At 32.3% G+C, this 8,802-nt stretch overlaps 1 protein-coding gene across 1 annotated transcript; it reads right to left on the bottom strand.

Moving 5' to 3' along the window:
• Nucleotides 1-1,785: 1,785 nt before the first annotated feature.
• LOC139894201 (uncharacterized) lies at nt 1,786-3,791 on the bottom strand. The gene is made up of 3 exons (XM_071877410.1): nt 3,465-3,791; nt 2,848-2,944; nt 1,786-2,116 (listed from the first exon to the last, which is right to left on the bottom strand). The coding sequence occupies exons 1-3, from the start codon at nt 3,727-3,729 to the stop codon at nt 2,044-2,046; spliced, it is 435 nt and encodes a 144-aa protein (XP_071733511.1). The 5' UTR covers nt 3,730-3,791; the 3' UTR covers nt 1,786-2,043.
• Nucleotides 3,792-8,802: the final 5,011 nt, after the last annotated feature.

The raw sequence follows: 8,802 nt of genomic DNA, 5'->3' as shown, positions 1-8,802 counted from the left end.
ATCGGGCGGGCAAGAAAATTAATCGATTGAAGGTTGATGGTGTGGTTGTTAAGCTGATCATCAAGACTCGGAATGGTAAAACGGTTGTTGGGTAGTTCGTGTTCGGTTTGCTTTTTAGTGTTTGTTTGTTTTGGTTAGGCTTGGGTTTTTGTTTTGATTCTTATTTATGTTTGAGTTCCTGGATTGTTTTGTTGATTCGGTTGCTCAAGGCTCAGGTTAAGCTAGGTTTAGGGTTCGTTTTCTGCATATTTCATGGCATTGATGAAATTGTGTTTTTAATATGTAGCCAACGGGGGTCGAACTCCTGACCTCTCCTAGATGAGGCAGACCACCAACCGCTGGATCACATCACAACTTCTGCTTGTATTCTTGTTTGTCTTTTTCATCTATTGATGAAAAGACACTATTTTAATGTTATTGTTTTTTTTTTTTGCCAAAAAAAAAAAAAAAAAAAAAAAAAAAAAAAAAAATTGGATGTAAGAGGATCAAGATTCGTAACAAAATTCATTGAAAACGACATATCACCAAAGTCTACTATCTGTGTCAATGGACAAGACTTTGACTCCTATAAGTCCAATACTGCTATAACAAGCTTATACTCGAAGCAATAAAAGTTGTATGTATACAACATTGATTGTTTATCCCTGTTCCATTGAGGAAAGAGTACCAAATCTCAGTTACAAATTTAATCGATTTTGGCACCGTGAAAGAGTACCTAATCTCTCGAAAGTGGGGTCGAATTTTACCAACTCTTTTTCACTAGTTTCTAGAGCAAATATGTTGGATACATTTTATTCATCGAAAAAAAGTTAAACAACATAGGATGTTACTCAAGTATTTTTCATAAAGATATATAGCACTTTTCGATATTATTATTACCAAGCCAGTTAAACTAACTATAAATCTATTTATCACTGGAGCAGGGCTACAAAAATGTGGCAGGAGTTGCAGATTAAGATGGATTAATTATCTACAACCAAGTCTAAAAAGAGGAACATTTTCTTCCCAAGAAGCCACACTCATCATCTATCTACACAAAACCTTAGGAAATAAGTATAAGTAACTGCAATAGAATATTACATGCAATTCTTTTGGTTTAATAAGATTCAATTTTTGAGATATCAATATCTTTTGTTATTTGTAACAGATGGGCAGAAATAACAAGATACTTACCTAGAAGAATAGATAGCGCAGTAAAAAACTTCTGGAACTCGAACATGAAAAAGAAGCTTCTGGCTTCTACCCCCAGCAATGATCACACGCAAACATACATTGATAGAGATCACCAAGTATGTGCACCATCAATGTTGCTCAAACATGATCAAGAAATTGAAAATGGCATGAATGTCGATGTTGATCCTGATCTTCCTCCCCTTCCACCATCATTCATGGGTGGTTCATGTCATGTTCTTGATCAACATCTACCCAAGAACTTTGACTTAATTAAGGGTCAAACTATGGATCCAAATCATCTGAAAATGCAATTCGAGCCATGTGAGATGTCAGATGAGCTGTGTGGATTTGATCCTTGATAGTCAACCAAATGTTCAGTTCTTAGATGTAATACCATGAGAACTTCAGGCTGAGTTATTCACCATCATCATAGTCATCATTGTACGTAATGAAAAACGATGCATAAACATATGATTATTTCATAAATGATGGTATAACACACTATATTCATCTCAGTAAGGATTTACATATACAATTACAATATTACAATTTACAATTTACAATAATGCAATAAAAGAGAAGCACATATTGATTAACCATATGGGTCATACTTTTAGTAACACATCCATTTGAATCACATGCTAACGTATTGATGGTGAATTAAAAAAACATAGTACAAAACAAGATTTTTCACTAATAATCAATATCATTTATGCCACAGAGTTCTCCAAATATTAAAATGAAGTTTATAAAAGTACTATTAAGGATCACAATGCAAGAAACTTATAATCCATTCTTCTTTGCATGGGATGAACATTGAACTACTAGTGATAACATTAAGTACTCGAATGTAAAAGGAGGTTAGTTTCACTACGCTGTGATTCTGAAACGGCCCTTGGCAATCCTCCGTGCAATGACTCGCCTACCTCCCTTAGTTGCTTTACTGCATAACGATAAAAACACTTCAGTTAAAGAAGATAACATCTCGGTGTCATTCTTTATTTTCTTTGAGCATTACTCATTTTTACCTAGTAAAAGATGTACTTATGTGACCCATTTTCTTAACGGGAATCAAGAAACATAATCAACTAGAAGATCTGTAAAAACTGAAAAAGAGCCTTTATGCATTCATATCGTATAGTGATGTGGTTTTGATAAGCCTCTGACTATTGATTGCTAGTTAAATGTTGCATAATGGGCAGTGTTGTTAACTCATTACAGTTTTGTCCAAAAAACTTAATCTTTATATAAACAATATAAAGCAACCCAATTTGATTACGGAAATTATATCACTTCAACAACAATCTTATTTTTAAGATAAGAAGTTTATGAGGTTCAGGCAACTAGAATAGCCTTTCGGGTAGCAGTTTGGCCATTTAGACACATCAACCCATTTAACCAATTTCCCCTTTAGCTAATATCTTCATTTTCAGGTCGTTAGAGATGAAGCATAACCCGAATTAACCCATTCGTAGGAAAAATAATGCTGCATGATTGGCCAAACAGAACTGAGGACACATATTCAGCTTATAGGAAAATAAATAAATACAGAGTAGTTAAATGTTAAGTAGTAGTTCTAAAAAGTTGCCAAATAAACATGATTAATATGAAAATGCAGCTTTACATATGTGAGTGCATATGCAATAGCATGTAAAACTGGATAGAGAGTTTTACCGAGCCAAGTATCCATGAACCCTCTTGCGCCTGAGGTTGCTAGGCTGATAAGTCCTTTTGATGCACAACATCGGTTCATTTGATGATGGGTCATCTCCTGAGAAAGAAAAATTACGGAGAATCGTTATAACGCTTCTTAGTATTTTCTTATTCTTGTAATAAACTTCTTTGAGGCTTTATTGTATTTCAGACAAGAAACAAGAAATTGTAGACTGTCACACATAGTTTTCTTGAGATATATTCATTTGATACAACCTAATTGAATTGATTTAAAACTCATAATTCCAATTTAAAGCCTCAATATATATTCGTTTTTATACCCGAGTCTCAATAATGCAATTACTTGGAAAGATACTATCATTCACTGGCTGGCTGTTATATATTAATCATATTATCAATATACAAATAAATTCAGTTAAATATGATATAATGGTAAAACTGTTTATATTGATTACTTTCTTTAGGTTACATTACTTTCATTCATTAATTTCTCTTTTCTTTTCAGCCAGAAAATAAAAAAAGGAGAAAATGCAGCATCAATTCCAATATGTGTGTGTATTCAGATGCATCATATAAAGAGTATTTATGTATACAATTACCGAGATTTGGGGAAATACCATTAGGGAGGAAGAATTCGAGAGATGGAAGACCGCAAGGATACAAAAATGCTTCCGGAAATATTCTATTTATCAGGGTTCCGGCGTCGTTTTGTTCCAAATTGACTGAGGTTTGGAACTTAAATAACGACGGGAATGACGGCGGTGGTGCGGAAAGCTTTGGAGCGATCTCAATGCATTGGGAAGCAAACTGAGCTGTTTTTTGATTCGTAAAACGCGCCATTAATGAAGCTCCGGCGCGAATTAGGGTTTTAGACGACGACATTTCCCGACCAAAATTAGGGCTATCTTTCCACGACGGGTCTTTCTTCGTTGTAAGTTTTTTTTTTTTTTTTTTTTCTTCCTCTCAAAGAGGAGTTTCAATATTAAGACGCTAGTTTTAAAAACTTGCAAAATAACACCCTGTTTCAAACTCGTGTTATATTATATATCCTGGTATTATTGGAGTATATTATTTTATAGAGACTGAGATAGAACTCGAGTCCTGCCGGACAAGTTTAGACTAAACAAGCGACAGAAGTTTGGGTGTGCCTTAGTATGTAAACGTAATTGAAGCTTGGTTCAATTCAATAGCTGGATCAACCTAATCTTTAGAAATTAGAATGCAGGTTGGATCATTCTGTCGTTATATATATATATATATATATATATATATATATATATATATATATATATATATATATATATATATATATATATATACTAGTGAAATGACCCGTGAAACCACGGGTTTGTTTAAACGAAACAGTTTAATGATATGTTTTAGGTATTAAGTGAACGTAAATGCTAAAGTTATTTAGTTTAATGACCCGTTGAACTACATAGTCCGACTAAGAAACTCGTCAGCTGAACATTTCATCAAACACCTAAAATGCATATTAAACAATCCACATTCAATAATAAGATATAATATTGGTCATTATTTTTAAACTGTAAATTAAAATATAAATGTAGAATTGGTTTCCTTCTGCCTAACTTTTATACCTTCTCGTACTCAATTCAAATTATTTAAAATTATTTAATTTTTAATAATTAAAATAATTATTAATAAGATTTAATAATAATAATCAATTAATAAGATTTAATTTTAATTCAAAATTATTTAGATTAATGACATCACCCACCATGCTTAGATTTTTTTTTTCTTTTTGATTTTTTTCTTAACAAAGGAATTAGCCTAATAATGACATCATCATTTTAGCAATATAATAGAAACTATATATATATATATATATATATATATATATATATATATATATATATATATATATATATATATATATATATATATATATAGTGGTAGGATCAAGAGGGAAGTAACCATTCGGGGGGAAGCAAAAACTTTTTTTTTTTCGTTTTTTGAAAAAACTTTGTTCACGAACATTATAGATGAGATGAAAATATGAACATTTAGTAGAGACACTTTGTGATAAATGTTTTTATTTTGGCGGAAAAACGCTCGAAGAAGTAATATATAACAATTATTGTGTTTTTCGAGCGTATTTTGAGGTTTTAGCTATTGGGGTTTAGATATTAGGGTTTAGATATTAGGGTTTATAAGGTTTAGATATTAGGGTTTAGAAATTTAGGGTTTAGGGTTTAGATTTAGGATTTAGATTGAGTTTTTAACACGAACGGTTTAGGGTTTAGGGTTTGGTGTTTTGGGTTTATGGAATAAATCCATAAACCCAAAACACCAAACCCTAAACCCTAAACTCTAAATCGGGCTAAATTTTACTTCACAAAACATGAAAAAAAAACGTTTATATTCTTCACGAACAATATTATCTTGAATGTTATTTTTGTCGATCGTTTTCCCGCCTAAATAATAGCATTCATCACGAGGTGTCTCTTCTAAATGTTCATATTTTCGTGTGATCTTGATGCCGGAAAAAAAAATTCAAAAAAAAAAAAATTTGCTTCCCCCGCTTCCCCCCGATTGGTTACTTCCCCATTGATCCTGCCCATATATATATATATATATATATATATATATATATATATATATATATATATATATATATATATATATATATATATAGTGGTAGAATCAAGAGGGAAGTAACCATTCGGGGGGAAGCAAAAAAAAAATTTCTTCGTTTTTTGAAAAAACTTTGTTCACGAACATTATAGATGAGATGAAAATATGAACATTTAGTAGAGACACTTTGTGATAAATGTTTTTATTTTGGCGAGAAAACGCTCGAAGAAGTAATATATAACAATTATCGTGTTTTTCGAGCGTATTTTGAGGTTTTAGCTATTGGGGTTTCGATATTAGGGTTTAGATATTATGGTTTATAGGGTTTAGATATTAGGGTTTATAAATTTAGGGTTTAGGTTTAGATTTAGGGTTTAGATTTAGGATTTAGATTGAGTTTTTAACACGAACGGTTTAGAGTTTAGGGTTTAGGGTTTGGTGTTTTGGGTTTATGGAATAAACCAAAAACCCTAAACCCTAAACCCTAAACCCTAAACTCTAAATCGGGCTAAATTTTACTTCACAAAACATGGAGAGAAAAAAAAAACGTTCATATTCTTCACGAACAATATTATCTTGAATGTTATTTTTGTCGATCGTTTTCCCGCTTAAATAATAACATTCATCACGAAGTGTCTCTTCTAAATGTTCATATTTTCGTGTGATCTTGATACCGAAAAAAAAAATTTAAAAAAAACGAAAAAAAAAAATATTTGCTTCCCCCCGATTGGTTACTTACCCATTAATATATATATATATATATATATATATATATATATATATATATATATATATATATATATATATATATATATATATATATCGGTTGGATCTTGACTTGTAAAGGATTCAGATCACTCGATCACGAAATAGTTCAAATATTCATATGAAAGTAGTTTCAAAAATAAAAATAAAAAATGAGTATTAAAGGTGTGACGTTGTGAAAAATAGCTCAAATTTTTCAAACAACTATATAACTTCTTTTACAATTTAGAATTAGAAATAAATGTGATGACTGCACAAGTTTCTATTAAACGATCAATGGCAATGTGCCAAATACCAACTTTACTAGAGTAGTTACTAGGATGGTAAGATATCTTTAGTCACTACACCACTGAGAGTGAATTGACCTCTCAATGAAAGCTGAATTAGTTAGGCGATCTATACTTGAGTATTTTTTTTAGTTCTTGGATAGTTGCATGAAGACAATTAATAGAGGTGTAAACGAGCCAAGTCGAGCCCGAGCTCGACTAGGCTCGAGGTCGGCTCGTTCGAATTTTACTGAGCTTGAATCGAGCCTTGAATATCAAAGTACTTTTTATTATTATTATTATTTTATTTAAAATATTTATTATTTATTTTTTATTTAAATTATTGAACATCTTTATATTATATATGATTCAATTTACTTATTATATTGTGTGTTTATATATAAAATAGTAACTATTTTGTAATTATTTAGTATATTATTAATTTGAAATAATAAATAATGCATATAAATGAAAAGCTCGTTTAGGCTCGCGAGCCAGTTCGAGCTAGATATAAGAAGCTCGAGCTCGTTTAGTAATCGATCCTAAAAACATGTTCAAGCTCGGGCTCTAGCTCGTTTAGGCTCGACTCGAATCGAGTTTTTAACGAGTCGAGCTCGAATAGCTCGCGAGTAGCTCGGCTCATTTATAGCCCTAAAGACAAATATAGTAACATATATCATATTAAACCAATCACTTTCACATCCTATACAGTGGCGGAAACATGATTTTTTTTCACCGGAGGTGAATTTTTTTTTAAAAACGTAACAATTATTTTGGGCTATATATGGAGGTTTTGGGCAAAATTTCAAGATTTTTGGGCAATATTTGGATATTTCTGGATAACATTTGAAGGTTTTAGGGCAAAAAAATTCACTGGGGGCAAAGTCGAAAAATTCAAAAAATTTACACTGGAAATTGCTGAAATTTGCAAATTCACTGAGGGCGGACGCCCCCTTGTCCCTACATAAAACCGCCCCTCATCATATCATATATAATAAGGTAATACAACCAAAAACCAACCTAAAAATTGACACATGATCTTCATGAAAGTTTACGTTGGCATCCAACAAAAGTTAATAGTTGGTATCGATTCTGTCGTGTATTTTTTATTAAAGCAGCCTCAGATGCTTCGATTGTGTTAGTAGTGTTGTAGTTCTAGCATACGCGGATCTTTTTATAATAACGAGCAAGATCAATAGATAGAAAAATAAACACGACGAATCAAAAGTAGTCGATGTCAATATTACTAATTTATAAACGTCGAGATTACAATCGATTTAAACATACAAACATCGGTTTGGTCAAGGAAGACCGGGCATGATGTCCCTTTAGCATGTGAATCGCCTAAGCAATAACCAGATTAGGGATTACGGCTCCTAACACTCTTAACCTAAAAGGATAAAAAACGAGTATGTATAAGCCTTCAGGCCCATTCGTACGGACGGGCCTTGGTCCGTACGAATTAGCTTACTCATACGTACGGATAACATTATACTCAAACAGGACCTTTATTCGTACAAATGAAACTCTCATCTCTACGAATGAAGCTTTCATCCGCGAATGCCACTACGAATGGCGAGCTTCATGCGTCTGCATCTAACTAGATCTACAATACATATAACAAACTTTAAGAATTATTCGCCAAAATATGCCCACACAAATATGCATCAAAAAATTCTCAAAACAAAAGTACCATAATCTTACAAATTCACTCTACAAAAGTACCATAATCTTTTGAATCACAAGCTCCATTAGAAGTCTTCTAAAATACGTGAAAATACATTTTCGAACATTGAAGCACGAGCGGATTTAGTTCAGGACAACCGGGAATCACAATCTCCATTAGAAGTCTTCAGAAATACGTGAAAACACATCATCGAACATCAATGTTTCCGTTCACTAAAGTCATAGTCATGTTGGCCCACGTTTTCAGGGTTCCCAAGCACAGGCGGATCGAGTTCAGGACAACCAGAGGTCCATGACCAGATGCCCATAAAAGTTGACCTTATTTAGGTTAAGGTTCAAATATAGGCCCAAATTCAATTAATACCTAATGTTCAGAGCAGGCTATATAAGTGGCAATTTAATTCAAGTTAATATAAATGGGAGGTGATACTCACACACTCCTTTTTGATCCATACACACTAACTTACTAATATACCCTTACTTATGATAATGCAGGTTCCGTTTCCTAGGTAAATTTAGGGATATAATTGTAGGTATTATGATAAAAAGTGTATATAGATCAAAAAGGAGTATGTGAGTATCACGTCCCAATATAAATACTTGAGGAACTTTCGTTGGTTGTGGATGTGGGATGATTTTT

This window comes from Rutidosis leptorrhynchoides, chromosome 2, assembly GCF_046630445.1.
Source record: "Rutidosis leptorrhynchoides isolate AG116_Rl617_1_P2 chromosome 2, CSIRO_AGI_Rlap_v1, whole genome shotgun sequence".
Classification (NCBI taxonomy): Eukaryota; Viridiplantae; Streptophyta; class Magnoliopsida; order Asterales; family Asteraceae; genus Rutidosis; species Rutidosis leptorrhynchoides.
The sequence above is the reverse complement of the archived record's forward strand: the minus strand, read 5'-3'. Positions and strand labels throughout refer to the sequence as shown.

What these genes read in the sequence shown, in the direction of transcription:
- LOC139894201 (XM_071877410.1), bottom strand. Translation starts at nt 3,729, where the DNA reads ATGTCGTCGTCTAAAACCCTAATTCGCGCCGGAGCTTCATTAATGGCG. An exon ending in CGAATTCTTCCTCCCTAATG is followed by an intron (nt 2,945 to 3,464) that starts GTATTTCCCCAA and finishes TTTCTTTCTCAG; the next exon opens with GAGATGACCCATCATCAAAT. An exon ending in GTTCATGGATACTTGGCTCG is followed by an intron (nt 2,117 to 2,847) that starts GTAAAACTCTCT and finishes ATCGTTATGCAG; the next exon opens with TAAAGCAACTAAGGGAGGTA.